At 31.8% G+C, this 17,328-nt stretch overlaps 1 protein-coding gene and 1 long non-coding RNA gene across 2 annotated transcripts; both read right to left on the bottom strand.

The window, feature by feature from the left end:
- Positions 1–8,683: 8,683 nt before the first annotated feature.
- LOC127865542 (uncharacterized) lies at positions 8,684–10,589 on the bottom strand. The gene is made up of 4 exons (XR_008042648.1): positions 10,521–10,589; positions 10,184–10,252; positions 9,510–9,577; positions 8,684–9,405 (listed from the first exon to the last, which is right to left on the bottom strand). It is a non-coding gene; the product is annotated as an uncharacterized LOC127865542 (long non-coding RNA).
- Positions 10,590–12,417: 1,828 nt separating this feature from the next.
- On the bottom strand, positions 12,418–16,333 carry LOC127868274 (uncharacterized). The gene is made up of 4 exons (XM_052409903.1): positions 16,279–16,333; positions 13,537–13,887; positions 13,113–13,178; positions 12,418–12,546 (listed from the first exon to the last, which is right to left on the bottom strand). The coding sequence occupies exons 1-4, from the start codon at positions 16,316–16,318 to the stop codon at positions 12,458–12,460; spliced, it is 546 nt and encodes a 181-aa protein (XP_052265863.1). The 5' UTR covers positions 16,319–16,333; the 3' UTR covers positions 12,418–12,457.
- Positions 16,334–17,328: the final 995 nt, after the last annotated feature.

Below are 17,328 nucleotides of genomic sequence, written 5' to 3'. Positions count from 1 at the left end.
GTTTAAATTTCCTTTTACAGTTTGAATCTCAAAGTAGCTTGGATGGTAGTCAATGTAATGTATACATGTTTTGCCCAATTTAATTTTAAAAAGGCGGGACTATTGATAGTTCAGGTGCAACTGAAAAAGTAAAATATAATACACATTAAAAGAGTTGTCAGGCTGTTGAACAAGAAGAAGTCAATCATGCAGCGCTTGTTGTTTTAAACCGTTGTCATATATTCCTATGTGTAAACATCTATTGATAAATCTATTTAGACAAAAATAAGTGTGCTCCTTTTTGTTTACTCCAAGATGCGGCCGATCTTACATGTTAACACACAGTTTTGGATATGCCACCACACTGGTCCGCCTTTTCTCCCTTCTAAATAAAGTATGTTTAGCACCACCCTGTACTTAAGTGAGTGTAGATTTTTCGCTAATTTCATCCCACTGTAAATGGTTTGTGCTTAATTCATTCGATATAAAAAAAATATATATATCAGGATTACACAGTTTCATAGCACAAATAAGTTAAAGAATTGTTTAGTTTTTTAAAAAGACTGCTTTGCACAAAAATTGTTCACAGTTCCGCATTTAGACACCGAATACAATGTTCTGTTATCATTTGAATGGAATTAAGTTTGATGTTTAAGATATGACTTTTCATGTCATGTCAGTTGGCATGTCTATTGTTAAAAAATTCATAACATGTACAGATAACAAAAGATTCATGCTTATCATTGAATTTGTATCATTCAATTTGTATTCAATTTATTGTACTGAATATAAAGCATGAAATACATTAACTATACACAATTAATATATTAAATTAATGTCATATCGATTTTAATAACAGTTAATACTATATGTGCAAAAGTATATTGCATTTCAACAAATCGGTATAAATTTGAATTCGTGCAACGCAATAATGCTCATGCATGAAACAATAAAGCAAATAATGTTGAAACGTTTGAGTATGTCATTTCCTTTTTTGAAACAATTTGTTCTTGATTATCATTCATATAATTCTGAAAAAGCCAACAGACTGCACTGATCTGATGGTGTAGAGTTATGATTGTTTGAAGAATCTTCCAGACGCACATCTTTCGAATGCCGACAGCGTCTTCAATGCACTGTGGGAATACACTTGTTATAGGCAAGATGATGATGTACTGACAATAACATATTCAATTGCCCTGCATTATTCCTTTCATATATTCAAAAAGATTTTCTTCACAACTTATGATTTAACAATAAACAGCATTTACGTTAATTTTTATACATTATAATAATTCTAGTTGAAACTTATTTTGTTTTTGTTTTTGGAATGCGACTTAATTCTTCATGCAAAAGTTGGGCGTTACAAAATTCACCTTAATAAGTAATGATTACACTTATATTTGTTAAAATTCAAAATTTAAAGACAATGGTTAAAAATGCAACGTTAATAATGCCAGTTGTAAGAAAGCACCGCGATCTTCTTACTTCTTACACTTCAAGTAAGGACATACGGAAACGATTAAAAATAATTATGTCAGTCTTAAAATTTGTGAATGTAATTTCAATTCAACTTAAAATGGTGTATATTAAATTTTCTCTTAAAGAAACGCGTTTTTTTTTTAAATTGATTTCAACGTCGGCAGTAAGCATGGTATTAACGTTGATAGTGTGCCAAGTACGTAATGTAAAACAAAACATGTATACGGTAAGCAATCTCGAAATTCACCCACAAAATCCTCCCAGCAAAATAGCGGCAGTATTTGCGCGTCATCGATTTACATTCCAGTAAAGCATTGCGTATCCCTCCGAAGTTCCTGTTTCTAAAGAGTTCCTTTTCGCTTCTGGTTTATTGATAAATACCATTTAGCGATCCCACCCATGCTTTTTATGGTTATTTCCTTATCAAATGTATGTCTGCAAAATTGTGGTGCTATTTATTGGGCGTTGAACGATGAAAGTGTGGGCTGCTTCAATTGACGTACTGTGCTGTGGTACCGGGTTTTCATGGCCCATTGTTATGTATAGAAAATCACTATTTACTGCGTTAATTTATTGATTTCATAACCTTAGGTAGGCGTTTTCTATGATATTTAAAGGAACACATGTGTTGGTGTGCACTACGTTATAAAACACGGAAATCCGACTATTGTGTATCAGTGGACATCTGACCGTGTTTTAAGAAATCTTTAACCTGCTTAACACATAACATAAGTCCATTTCATGCAACAAAGTCTAAATGAGCTGCTTATCTCGCCGTTTGATATGACCTTCAAGCGAATTTCAGCTCGCCTTGCCACGGTCTCAAAATACATAAAAACGCAAGCCAATGCTTATCATGTGCCATTCTCAAATGTGTGTGGGGGTATTTGTAGTTGTCAAATCGAACTTAAATGTTGTATGTGTGGTACAAAGAGATGAATAATGATGAAGATGCATTGTGTCGATGATCTCAAAAATTGTTTGTATCCTTAAAGGATACTTCAACTAAATCAGTGTGTAACACCCCATCGAATGTAGTGCATATTTTTAAATAGTTCATTTTCTCTTCTGGTTTAATAGCCACTTAGCGATCGCACACTAGATCGTATAGTAATTTCAAGTACACTATTTGCGACTTTAAAATTGTGGTCGTTTTTCTTGGGAACTACGTTGAAAGATGAACGTTTTGGGTGTGTTTATTGACGCACTGCGCTTTTTGTCGAAATCCGATATCCGAAACCCTGTTTTCTTAAGGTCTTGGTTTAGGGCAAATTAACTGTCTTAGAAATGCAATAATGTAGTTTTTTTTATTTCAATTATCGAAAGAGGACATGCTTATCTTTGATATCACTAGTGCAGAATTTGATATATACGAAAGACATGAACAAAATGCGCTGAAAGTTTAATTATAAGACTCTACGGAAATCGGAATTATTGTAATCTTCCCTATTATGCCACAACAAAGTGAAGATTTGTTATACGGATTTTAGCCCCCCCCCCCCCCCCTCCAAAAAATGGAGCGAGCGAGCAAAATAAAAATACATAGTTTTTTATTATATATTTTTTGTTATCAAGTGAAAAATAAAATACTTGTATTGTCTAAGTATATTGATATATTTTGCCAAATAAATGCACGATATCTGCAAAATACCAGTTCAAGATTGTTTAGTACTAATAGCTGAGCTTACGCTCTTATCCAATATTTGTAAAAATAAATAAAAAATCTCCAATAGTTGTTCTGCTTACTCACACCAGGTATTTACTACTTAAATTTAACATGGTAAACTGCAGTTTTCATTATCAAAGTTATATTAGAAGCTCAGCTTTCTGTCAATGATGGTTAAGTAACACGAAACAATAAATAAAACAATAAACATCGAGCATAAGCAGTGATTTTTCTTTGCACTATACATTAAAGCATGTGCCTTTTTGATTGGGGGAAAAGTGAGAAAAACCATGAAATTGGGGAAATGTGAACATTATTATTATGATTATAAATAACAGTATAAAATTTTTTAATAAGTGCATGTTTAACTGCGTTCTTAAATTTATGTTATAAAGTGATAAAGAATTAAACTTCTGTATGATAAACTCAATTAACCAATTGAGCTTATTTTAAAAGTTTGGCTTTTTTTTTGAAATTTTGGGAGAAAATGTTACTTTTTGCCATTGGAAAACAGCCTTTTTTACTGTTTGCAATTTGGACACAGCCTGTAAGAGGCTGTACTTTGTTGTTGTTTTTTTGGAGGGGGGAGGGAAAAACCCATACGAAATATCTTGAATTTGTATTAGTTTTAATATCATAGGTTATGATATTATACAATACTCGAAACTTTACTTTTGTTAGTTTAGCACTGTTACAATAAGAAATGAGAAGTTTAAGTTTTGTAAATTAAAAAACACATAACTTCGTAATGAAAGGAAAATAAGAAATGGGTAGTAAAAGTTTTGTATTTCAATATAAAAAGTCAATCAAATCCCAGTAAAGTTGTTGAAGTCCAGAAAGTTTCTTCACATTCGCACTTAAGTTTAACTTCATGATTTTAGGGCATAATATACACCTTGAATATAGGCATCAATAGTTTGAACTAGAAGATTGGAGGCGTGTACAATTTATATAGTACTCGACATCTTTTTGTCCAGTTCAACGGCGACACTCATTTGCATGTTAATGTTTCATATTTTAACTTAATTAATACCAACAAGTTTATTGCAGATTTTTACCAAACGTAAGCATACCGGCGATATTTCACATCCTGATGTAGATGCGGCTGAGATAAAAAAAAATACTAAAATCATCTGTGATGTTATGACAAATCGCCCTGGGGGAAACTTAACATTTCCATTTGTGTCTTTGGCTGACATGACAAGACAGACGAACACCGCCATTTTTTACCATAAACCAAAGCGTTATAACAGTCTTTGTCGTAAAATACGTAGGCTAAATTAAACTAAATCATTAATTCAATAGGTACGGAGCAAAATTGTTGCTGCGGGCGCAATATAGAAATACAAATATTGTTATTTCGTTTTTAGATTTTTAGGTGCGGCAAATCCGAGGAACATTTTATCATTTTGTTGTGGCCATAGCCAATGCGGATGTCCAATCCAGTAATATGTATTAATTGTAATGATATGTGATAATCAAGAAGGAACCAAGAACGGTGTGTAGGAAGATGACGTCTTATTATTGACATGGGAATAACGGTGCTTGATTAATTAAGCACACTTCAAAAGAGCATTTAACCAGAAACATTCAGCGAATCATGTATTTATGTGTTGTCGCCCACGTAAACCAACTGTAACAAATTAAACGCATTTTGACATTGTCCAAACATAGCTGTTATCCAATCAGCTGAATGGAGTTTTCCACTACTGCTCACGGTGGTCTCCCCTGCTACTTTACAACTTCAGAGAAAAAATGATATCGATGTTTAATTCAGGTTTTATAATTATTGCATACTTATAATCTTATTTTAATTCGTATTGCAAATGTAAAAAGCAAATTTAAAATTAAGTCTTTTTTGCAAAATATATAACTTGAACATTTCATGAACTTCCTCCAAAGTAAAATAAGTTAAAACGTATTTAAAATGTCCAGTATGTAAGCCTTTAATACTACTTTATTCATCTAACACCTTCAATGGGATGTTAATGTGGTAAGTTTTAGAGCGATTTAACCGCTGCAAGTAGTTTAGAGAAACCGATCTGTAAAGAGCAACATAGCACGTTCAACAAGTTAATATCGTGTACACTTAAATCAGACCGGTTTAAATTGTCTTTAAATTGTATCCTCGCTGGTGTAGGTTAATGGTATGCAATAAAGCTTTGTGAATACACATTCGCGTGAAGTATCGATTACGGTGTGAGTTGATTACAAATGGTTTAAAGAAACTCGAACAATACGCAAACCGCTAGTCCACCTGTTACTTGTCACTCTTAAATCGCACAGAATACATCGGAACACAACAATATTCCTCCGATGCTACGAGCAATTTACGCAAGTGTAACAATTCCTAACTTTGCACAAAAAAAACAACTGTCTGTGCCTTAATTGTCGAGATATCCGCCGGATTCTTTTTAGAATAAATAAATGTTATACAATATTTCAACTTTATTTCGTAACAAACAATCAATAATTTAATTACGCTAATACTATCATTAAGACCATGAAAAGTCATTTACCCCCCCCCCCCCCGCCCCTGACTTATTTCATGCCACAAACAACAAGCCTGAGTTGTTGTCTGCATTGACTTGAGGATTCTATCATTTTAAGCTCCGTTTTCATAATGCAGTAACACAACAATCGTTCCGGCAACAGTTTAAGAGCTAGTATTAGCCTATTATGTCGTAAATAATAACGAGACCATCGTTTTTCATCTCCGTAATAGTTTTTTCTCAGACGTGTGTCTCTTCCGCATCATTTTCCGCATCGAATTCAGACTTAATAATAAGAGGTTTATCTGGAATAAAATTTCTCGGAAGCCAAGTTGTGGATATTGCATCTTTGAGTTTTGCGAGTCCTTCTCGTAACCAGTGTAGTAATCGTTCTTTATAAAAGATATATAACTGTCATCCTCGAAACTTGGTTTTTGACTATATACGAGATAACATATGTGCTTTGGTGTATAAGCACGTGATTTTATCCAACAGCTCAACGATTTTATTGAAAGAAACTTTTTGTGTCTGATAAAACTTGTGCTTTTGCGCCTTCTAATATATCTATTTAATAAGTATGAGGTAAAATATAAGAAAAAGTATACACCACTTCTAGCCTTTAAGTCACTTTAAAGTTAGCCTTTAAACGAAATGGAAAGCTTAAGAAATTATGGGAGAAAAACACTAATCGAAACAAACCAATACAATGTAATCATTTTAATAAAATCAAGAAAGAACGACGAAAAGCTGATAAAACAAATCAATGACATGTAAAACATATGTTTAATAATTATAATAATAATAATAAAAAAAAATATAAATAAAATGATTGAACCATATGATTTTCGTGGGTTAGTCTTTTACAATTATATTTGTAGTGTATTTGTCAATTACGGCTAACTTTCCAATACTTTTAAAAATAAACAAGGGATTAGACTAGGTAGTTTCCTATCCGCCACAATTTTTTTTATTGGAACTGTAGACATTATATTTATGTGCACTCAAATAGTGTTAGTATCACTTTGCGAAAACGATTAATTAAAACCTTCTTAACACTCTTAATAACGTAATTAATTCACCAATTTCTATAGAAATTAAAACCTGAAAATATTAAAAGAAAACAATTTAAATACAATATTATTAATATAATTAATATGGACGATGATTTAAACACACCGATTCTAAAGATTATTTTATAGCAGATACAAAAATCTAGCTTTGAAAAGCGTTACTGAAATTAAAATAGCCAAGGAAAATATAAACGTACTATGAAAAGCATACTCAAACATTATGGACATGAATAATTGATAATGTTAATATCGGCACATGAATGATACGAAGAACATGCAGAAAATATCTCATATTTTTTAAAAGACGACCATTCTTCGTTTGCAAAACTAAAAACAATATAACCAACACACAAAAACTTAATTTTAGCTCATACAAAAACTAGAATCAATTAAACTGTAACATTAAATTGATAAAATAACTAAAATGGAGTACATTTTTAAATACAACGAAACGCATTGACACAATTGATTTAAACGTATTTTATATAAATAAAACAACAACAACAACATTTATTCAGCAGTTAAGCTTATAAAAGCTCATAGCTTACATTATATAGGCATTATACAATTTATAAATAATGGTAGAAGATACAAATTTGATGATAGTGTAATGAACTGGTTAACACGGTTAGTTATGAAGGGAATACATACTTGCACTGATATTGCAACTGCACATTGTAAGACTTATCAGGACGGCGAGTAATATATTATAGTAGTCGCGTATGTATGGTTGATGATAAAGTAAATAACGAAGGCTTTTGACGGTTCATTAAACGTTCTATTTTTCCCGTCTTTAAAAGTCTGGATCCCCAGGCACACTAAACCAGTTAAACAACATTTGTAAATATAACGTGAATAATAAAGTACATCTAAGGCTCACCCTTTGACAGGTAATTTCAAGTTGTTTTAATTTGGGTATACTTAGAGTTTAAATTTACGATTTATTTAGATTATATTTTTATTTATCTTATTTTTACTTTTTGATGTTGTCGATTCAGAGTTGGAAATTTGAATGAATCTGCCTTCTGAAACTCCTTCTTTTATAGACAGTATCAGCCAATCAGGCAGCACGTTATGAAATCCAGACCAATGAAAACAATCGTTACAAAGTGACATTGGCGTTCTAAAATGAATGATTCCGAGAAAATTTAGCTTATGATGCAAAACAACAATTATTTACAATTATAATGTGGCGTTTACTTGATACTTTAGAAAGAACAATATTTTATGAATAAAATGGCACCACAAATGGTTTCAATAGACAAAATTGTGATATCAAACGCCGGTTTCCAAAATAGACATTGACAGCTTCCAAACAAGATGGCGGATGCGAATGACGTTTGACAAGTAAGTTGACATGAGAAAACTGCTAAAAATTGCATTACATACATTTACATTAACAATCTCATTTAGCCATTAGGCTATATATAAAGGTTGACCTTTTTCAGAATCATACTTATTTTAAGCATAAGCAAAAACTGCAAAATAACAACACATCAATAAATCATTAAATACAGTTTCAACAGTTCGCCAGTAAATTACTGGTGAATAAAATCACATTTTAACTATTATATTGCATAGGCTATATTAGCCTAACATTGATACTTGGGCAATGGCCAAGTAAACATACAATAAATTATTTGAGTCATAATATTGCATTTGCAATATAAACATAGCCTATAATTATTCATTTAACAACTACTAAGTAAAAATACAATATGAAATATATATTAGCAAGTATTAGATGTTTAGAGTTATGGCTTGAGTTCTGTAACAAGTAACTTGTTACAACATCTTATATTTACTTATTACTTACGATACATACGATCAGAAGATTTTTATTAATTAAAATTATTTGGAGAAATAAACATTTGTGAATACGAATGTTATATATGGGTGTGTCTGAAATAACAATGTTAAGAATCTTATCTACGTGGAATATTTTAAATAAATAACTTTAAAAATTTAAGTAAATTACGTAATGCACAGTTTCATCTTATTATAATACAATTCTGTTTGTGTATGTTATGAGATATATACAACAACAACAACAACAACAACATTAATTCATCAATAAAGCTAATACGAGTTCATAGCCCTCACATATGAAAATGAGCATTAATTTCATATATGCAAGAATACAACAACAATAACACTTATTTATCAATAAAGCCGTTACAAGTTCATAGCCCTCACATTTGAAAATGAGCATTAATTTTATACATTCAAGTGATTGCAAAAGCACACAAGGTACACATTCTTAGCCTGCGTATGTATCAATTGTACCATTAACATCAAAATAACTTATTGATTACTGATTAAATATAGAATTACGAATCGAGATGCTGTCATTTGCTGTTATTTGTTTTGTAAATAAATTTCGCAGTACTTATTATTTCAGTTTTACTTTTGCTGGACATTAATCTTGCAAATTTATTTATTGTTGGCCATCTGCAATAGTGCGGTTTAAAAAAAATCGTAGGTGTGCATATATTGGACATACTAGTAGGAAATGCTATTCATTTTCTATTGCGTTCATTGTGCATAATTTACACTTCCGGTTTTTTCGTTCGATATGAATACGATATATTTGAAACATAGTCTATGTATAATGTTTATATCCAGTTTATATCCATCTGTTAACATTCGTTTATTGTTCTTCGCATTGATACTCCATTCGCATCATCTTTATTCAATCTCTACTTCAAACGTATTGCTGAAAAGAAACATTAAACAAGGAGTCAGTGTGTGGGCACAATAAAAAACGCTAGTATACTTTGAAAAAAACAATGCTTATGTGCCAGAACACTTTTTTCTTACCTGCCGTTAAGTGTTGTGTGCTGTGCAAGCTGCAGCAGTTTTCTACAAAACTCTTCCTCAGCAGAAATCTAAATATAATCATTGGCATAATTATAACATAACTGCATATATGATTATAGTCATGATCAGATAAATCAAGCGTTGTTATAAATGAGCCTTATAGTGTTTGAGAAAAGAAGAATGCGGTTGCTTTCAACATATTTTAATTAGACCTTAAGTACTTGACCACTGAACATTTTTTATAAGAAGACAACCAAATCATTCCAAAAATTAAATTATTAGGATTCGTAACGTTCTTAAAAATTCTAAAGAGTTAAAATCCGGACCGGCTGGATCGGTTGGAAAGTGCTAGACTACAAGTCCGAGGATCGGGATGTCGATTCGAGGCTCGGCAATATGACGTGTGTGTTAGGATTGCTCATGGAATCCATTTACGGCCATTTTCATAATACCTCTTCCTCAAGTTAATATTTATTGGCGTAATAGTGTAAAATTAGAACTGGTTTACAAGATAAGCCAATCGAATTGCGAGTTAGAACATTGACTGCCGTGGTATGATTAAAATGCTTTAAAACGTTAAACAGTCCAATAAACGACCACGCGATTAAACAATTTAAATGTAAAATAAAACCACTTATATTTAGACGTTCGTGTACATAACTCAAATCACTCACTTTTTTTTCCGGAGAGATGTTAACTGTCACGGTTTCTGTCCTCTGCGTGTTAACTAATTGAATGTGACTCTAAAAGACATGTACTAATACAATTAAATACGACTTAAACGGGTTGAAAATCATCAATTAATATAAAGCTTAAACTATACGTTTAGCAACAGTCGCTTTTTTTTTAATTTTAATACACTATTAAAACAAATATATACAATATTGCGTATATATGCACAATATAAAAATACAAATGTTTATGTGGAAAAAACAAGAGCTATGCTTGCATGAAACTTAAATGAATACAATACATTTACACGGGACACAAAAATAATTTAAGCATATTAACTTCTTCTATTGGCCCGTTACAACGCTCATTTGAGACCAAATCCAAAGCATTGCCCGCCCGGGTATGACACTGCAGAAATATGAAAAACATGTTCATAAAAAGTTGCATTTCCCGTCGTTGAATTACTATGCAACCAATGTTATGAAATATTTGTGTCGAAAAACAAAAGTAAAGCTCATGCAGTATCATAATATGTCATCAGTCAGATACAAAAATTGATATGAGTGCAAAATCCTTAAGCATTTTCTTCCATTTGCGTGTATTAATTGTTTTAATAAGAAAATATTCCAACGGTTTTTTATGAGTACCAAGTATATTTGGTCGTACTTAACATCTTTCATTTTATGAAAAAAAAACGTCATGGGATTGCTATGATATCCTGTACAGATAACACAATGTTTTAATAAAGGTGCCGAAAATTGCAGAAATATGATCCAGAACAATATGCGTTCTGTTAATTCGATTTAAATGCGAATTATTTCAATACGATATTAAATAACCAACCATACAGACATGTCTGTTTCACTTGAGGAATACATTCCTTTTGATTTGGCATGATTCATATGTTTGTTTTGTTTAGGATAAGTTGCGAAGAGACCGAACGGAATTTAACCGTTTTTGAACTGCCCAATTCAGGAGTTGCGTGCCAATAAATTGGTTCACTATAAATGTATAGATTTATTTGAACGATAAAAATGCATCGATATTGTATATTAATATTAAACAGTTTGCTGAACGTATTGCGTTATGATATGCACTCATTTGTAAACTTAGTGGTCCTGCATGATAATAATGCATATCTTTTATGTTTGAATATAGCGATTTGTACCAACTACATGTACATGCAATGGCATTATTTAATTGCTGTATTCAAGCGTATGATGCTACTCCGAGTAGTTATGTTTTCTTGTTTCAGTGGCAGTCTCAGAATATTGCTATTATTGACTTAGTTTTATTGTTCTATAATATACAAAGTAAAAGTGTACAGCTCCTTTATGACCGGTCTATGATCGTGTTATGTAGCCTAAACACATGCAAAAAACATACTGTTTAATTTCAAAAGATAGCGTTTAATAGGGAAATATAACTAACCAAATACGGCCTGCGCGCGCAGTTGACACATACGAATAGTAATGCACCTCCTGAAATTGAAAGAAATGTTTTGCAGTATATAAAACATGCACAACGTACATGTCACAATACATACACTGCACATTAGAATGTGTTGCATACGACATAAACATACTATAAACTGTCGATGGCACGTTTAACATCAGCTTAAGTTCAATTATTCTACGACCCAATACTATATAACAACTTGTCTTGAAACAGGGCCATATTATTATATGATTAATAGTACTGTTGTTGTTTTTTTCAAAACATATTATAACTAAATGAGCGATAAACAATACGGAGTTTGTATATATGACGTCTGATAATGGTTTAGATTTGTTGATGTTTTAGAATAATATTCAGGCATGAAATTTGTGACGTTTGATATTCAACCGTAACAGACACATGATCTATAACTTGAAATAAAACGCAACCTTTAGATCAAAATGTAAATGAAATTAACATCTAGCTTGAACAGTAGTAGATAACTAACCAATAACCAAATAAGCACGAGACAGCTTACACTAACATTTCAAACATTCATAAAAGGTTAATTAGAGTAACAGAACTATCAGGGAAAAACAAATATGGAAATATGCCCACCTCATCTATGCGGTTCTAAACAATTTTAATTCATATATTAATACATACACATTTAATATTTGACGAAATAATAAAAACCTATCGCACTGGAATACGCCAAAATATACACACTAAGGGAATTAAAAGGAAGATGTCAGATCTGCAAGTACTTGGTACAATCCTTTGTACAAACAACTTAATATCCATCAATCCTACTAACAAAGGGTCAATTTTTGTATACATTACTTGAACAGAAGAACACCATAATACTGACCAAATATCATCGCGAGTCCAGGCAATATGGTCGTTGATAGTAAAAAACGGTTTTTATCTGAAAGGACCACATTAGTTTATTAAACTTATAGGAGACACTACACCAATTAAAGATAAGATTATGCAATCGAGAACTTAGCAGACATTGGAATGTTTTTAATACATGCATTAGCACTTGAAATGCGACTGTCAGCACATATGTACCGCAGCTTTGCTATAAACTTTAATTTAATCATTGTGATAAAAGCCTTGAAACAATTATTTCCGAATATTAATATTAGGTAATATTACCTATCCTCACACTTAGCAACATTATTTGCTAGTTATAGGTATAGTTATGTGTAAAGAACCACGAAATTTGTATAAAATGTTAAAATTCAAACTGTTCAGTAAAACAATGTCAATTAAATATTATAATAATTTCAGTACCAAAGTGTAAGAGGTTAACCAGAGTATTGCAGTGATATAAAACATTATGAACATAAATAGAATTACACGGAGATAACGAATGTGAAGTAAATTGTAATAATGACATGTATAAAACTAAATCCATTAATCTTACCAACAAGTGTCAAATTGAGTTTAATACACAAGGCTTTAACGGAACAACATCTTACTACTCACCAAATGTTACCATCAACCCGAAACTGTCAGTCCTTCTGGGCGGTGAAAGTTGTTGACGGGTGTTATCTGAAAGGACCATTTCAGTTCACCATAATTATCGTGTTTGGAAACATTAAATTAAATATATGTCTCATGTTGGGAAACATTAAGTAAAATATAAGTCTATGTCATGAACCGACGTTGGAATGTTTAAACATATGCATAAGCACTTCAAATGCGCTAAGCCAGCATACATTTCCCGCAAGTTTGCGATAAATAATAATTATATATTTATGCGCAATAAGATTGTATATATTGATCATTAAAAAAACACGAAAGCCATAACAATCGAGTTGGCAACATAAGCATTAAACGCTCTCAAACATGCATAGGCAAACAAAAAACAAATAAAACAGCATGTTTAATCGTAAAGGTTGATACGAACCTGAGTTTTGCGAAAGGTTATCTAACCTTTCGTATGCTACTGTGTCATTGACAATGTGTATCAATATACTGTCTCCTTTGCTGTTTTTTGACGAACATGCGTACGTTCCAAAGGTATCCTGACTGAGTTTTTTTATAATCAACATGGCTCCTTTTCCGATGGTCACAAGTCGAAAGGTTTCATTAAGAGATGGATTTGAAATTGTACAAGGATTATACGGATCAAAACACCATTCGAAAAATATAGTTTTCATACTCGTTAAACTTGTGAACGAGAGGAGCGTTTTCTCATTAAATTCATATTCAAGTATATCCTTTTTCTTTATAAATATTTTACAGCCTTCGGTGCGCTCTGAAAAAAAAACCGAACAAACCATCACACACAATTCGAAATGATCCATTATTCTATAATTTTACAATAGTATAGCAAAAACTTAACTCAAATAGTTATATAATTATGATTTATAAGACTTCTGAGTAGGCCTGTTTTATATCGGTCAAAATCTTATTTAATAAATATTCTGCGCAAAACAAAATAATATATAAACATCGCTATTATTAGTTACAAAAACCATTTTTGTTAATCTATTATCAATTTGCGTCTGTAAGCCAATATTTCAACGAATTTCTCAAGGCTGGCTTCGTGTTATTTTAACTCAAGGCTTTTGTATTAATTAGATCACAATTTAATAACTTTTCGTTAAGTGGTGTCGGGTTTATTGTTACTCTTGAAAAATTGGCTGACTATAGCATATTGTGAAATTTTTCACACATATATATACAGACGGGTTAAATTCGTGCTTGTGTTAAAATTTTAAACAATTTGATTATCGAATTTGACAACTGTCATAGCAAGAGTTTCGTCTTTCCAATCTATGTAACGTATACCTTCAATACCCTATTCATATTGATCCCCATTAAAACATACACATCGAAACAAATCGATAGCAATTATATAGTAAGTGAGTATAAAGTATAACAGGATACTCATTAATTGCAAGAACGCACGTGTTCTTGTTCGCATCTGATGTTTTCGGTCGCTCTCATTCATACGCCTGGCATTGAAGCTTGTGCACTCTTAAGTGATTATGATAATAGCTAATTCATCAAATTCATTTGTTCAAGATTCTACATAAATTTGAATCCTCAACGTGTGCGGCCATCCCCAAAGAGACAGACACAAACTGTGTTTGCTTAAATTAAGTTCGTTGTGTTTCAAAGTTTTTCAAATGACGACATTACTTTGATTGAAAAAGTATCAATCACTCGCTAATCAGATTGTCGTTACATGTACCATTAGAAAGGTGTGAATACAACTGGGTTTCCCACATTTTCGACCAATCTCGAAACTTCAGTATTGTCTCATTAATCTGAACAAAAAATTGCAGATACCACATGTACAGATACGCAAGTTCTCACGAAATTTAATATGTTTATATAGTTTCATTCTTTTCGCCGAAATATGAGTTACGCATGAGACAAGTTAAAATATGGCTATGTTTAACTAACTCTGGTAAAGGCTTTAAAATCTAAATTACAATATTTGGTAGCGCATATTCAAAAGCTTGTTTATTTGTTTGAGAAGTTATTTCAAATGTTATTTTAGCGGGAAAATCAAAACCAACATATGAGAGTACAAAGATCACCTGCTGGTTAACATTTCTCTGGTAAGACTTTCAGCACACTACGAGCAAAATGTTTTGAGGTACTTGCGACACATGCAGCAAGTCATTTTGTGCTAAAACATGACAATTAATATTGTAACATTCGAACAAATGGCGCCAATTACATGCCGTAATAAGTTGTATATGTTCAGCCGACGTTATATTTTATAATTGTTACAACATACTGAGTGTTGCTAAAATTGTACAATAATTCCGGTATTATAGAAACAAATTGAACCAAAAAATGTAATTTCGAGAGTTAACATGTTTTCAATGGGTTTTTTTTAAATTATTTTCCGTCGTGCAGCAATAACTATTTAATTGTGCCTGACAAAACTTAAGGGTCAAATATGGCATATATGTTTTATACCGTCGTATCAAAGCTCAACCAAAATATGGGGGTGCGAGAGTACATAAGCTAAAAAATACAGTTTGGCCCTTTAGCAGCAGACCAGCTACGCAAGAACCAAGTAAAACAATGATTTTTGAAATAAAAAAGCGAAACAGATCCGAGTATGTCGACATTATGCGAACAAAAATATGGTGTTTAGCCATCTAGAAGCAAAACATGTTATGTTATGTTATGTTCAAAACAGTTGTTTTGAAACATATTACATGCGTCATAACACTTGTTGTGATGAAAACATCCGATTCAAAAACTGAAGATGAAAAACTTCCCATAGTTATTTATATGTTGTTTGAAAAGCATCATCTCTCTAGAAGCATTTGTTTGAGTTATGAGCGTCGCAAAGGTCCCACTGAATTATTTGCGGTATAAATGAAGGATTGACGGACAACGGCTAAGCTTCATACTTTCTCTTTGAATTAGAAACCACATTCATATTGCGTTTACTCTCAAAATCCCCGTCTGTATATTTGCGGCTCGTAAACAAAGATCACAAATGTTACTATATTATTCGATTGTTTAGAAGTGTTCTCGAACAAGAATTGATTGTTCAAAGATATAAATATATTGTCAGAAGAAGTCATGTAAATACCACATACTTTTTTAGCAATACGTTTATATTTTGGCAGCTTTATATGAAACAGTATATAATCTGACATTTATCATCACATACCTGCATTCACAAAAATCCAGAGAAACAGTAATCCGTACATGACCTACAAGAAAAAGCACGAGAAACCGTCATTGATATTGGTGTATAAAAATGGGAAAAAATCTATAAAATAATAATTGCGGTATTTTCGAACTCTACAGGAGCAGTTGTTATTGCAAACATTGATGATTGTTTAATGACACTGTGGTATTTATGAGTAACACGTGAATGATGTACTGCTTGCAATAACGGGTGATGACATATTTTAACATCATATTTGGTTAATATACCTTTTCCCTAATATTCAAGGTATTGTTACGTTGATAAAACTACATTAAACACAAAATATATCTTTTTCAAGAAGCAATACATAGTTTCCGCAATTCAACATGGATCTCTCAGGTGCTGAAATTGAACATTTGTATACCTCGCAATTAATGTTGCAATATATTTCATTGTATGAGACGTTAAATAAATGACGTATTTATATAAAATACTTTATTAGGTACCCTTATATACCTTAATTCGTGCTAATATCGGATAAAAAATGATATGGAGATACATGTATTTAATTGGGATCCCCATGACATATTTCTAAATCAGAGACCCCATAACTGGCGATATGTGTGAATATATATATAGATATATGTACTCTCTCGAAAATCCTCGTTGAAAATGATAACACCGGATAAAGGAAACGCTATTTCATTTTCAGCTTGTTTAAATTTCTTGGATCTTATTTGTACTGTCTACAGTGTACCATGCTTGCTAATTAAGTTCTAAATTAGACAAAGTTACGACAAATTGTTTAACAAAGTACAATTAAAACATAATCGTTTAAATTAACTTACCATATTTAAAAAAACAAAAACAATCCAGGTTTCGTTTTTAAGGAAGTCTATATACGACACATAAAGTAAATATACCTTTCCTTCGTCTGCGTTTAAGTGTATGCGAATTTAACTTCGGGATCGATTTGTTTAAGCCTAGTAGTTTTAAGTTACGGGTAACTGCTTGTGCATTGTCGTATACAATAGACCATTTGTTATCGGTATGTTTGCTACTTGGATA

The sequence above is a fragment of the Dreissena polymorpha genome, chromosome 2 (assembly GCF_020536995.1).
Source record: "Dreissena polymorpha isolate Duluth1 chromosome 2, UMN_Dpol_1.0, whole genome shotgun sequence".
Taxonomy (NCBI): domain Eukaryota; kingdom Metazoa; phylum Mollusca; class Bivalvia; order Myida; family Dreissenidae; genus Dreissena; species Dreissena polymorpha.
This window is presented reverse-complemented; position numbering and strand designations above follow the sequence as displayed.

Coding starts and splice junctions, on each gene's coding strand:
- LOC127868274 (XM_052409903.1), bottom strand. CDS start 16,318: ATGTACGGATTACTGTTTCTCTGGATTTTTGTGAATGCAG. Junction 13,888..16,278: donor CTGGATTTTTGTGAATGCAG/GTATGTGATGAT, acceptor TTTTTTTTTCAG/AGCGCACCGAAGGCTGTAAA. Junction 12,547..13,112: donor CGGGTTGATGGTAACATTTG/GTGAGTAGTAAG, acceptor TGGTCCTTTCAG/ATAAAAACCGTTTTTTACTA.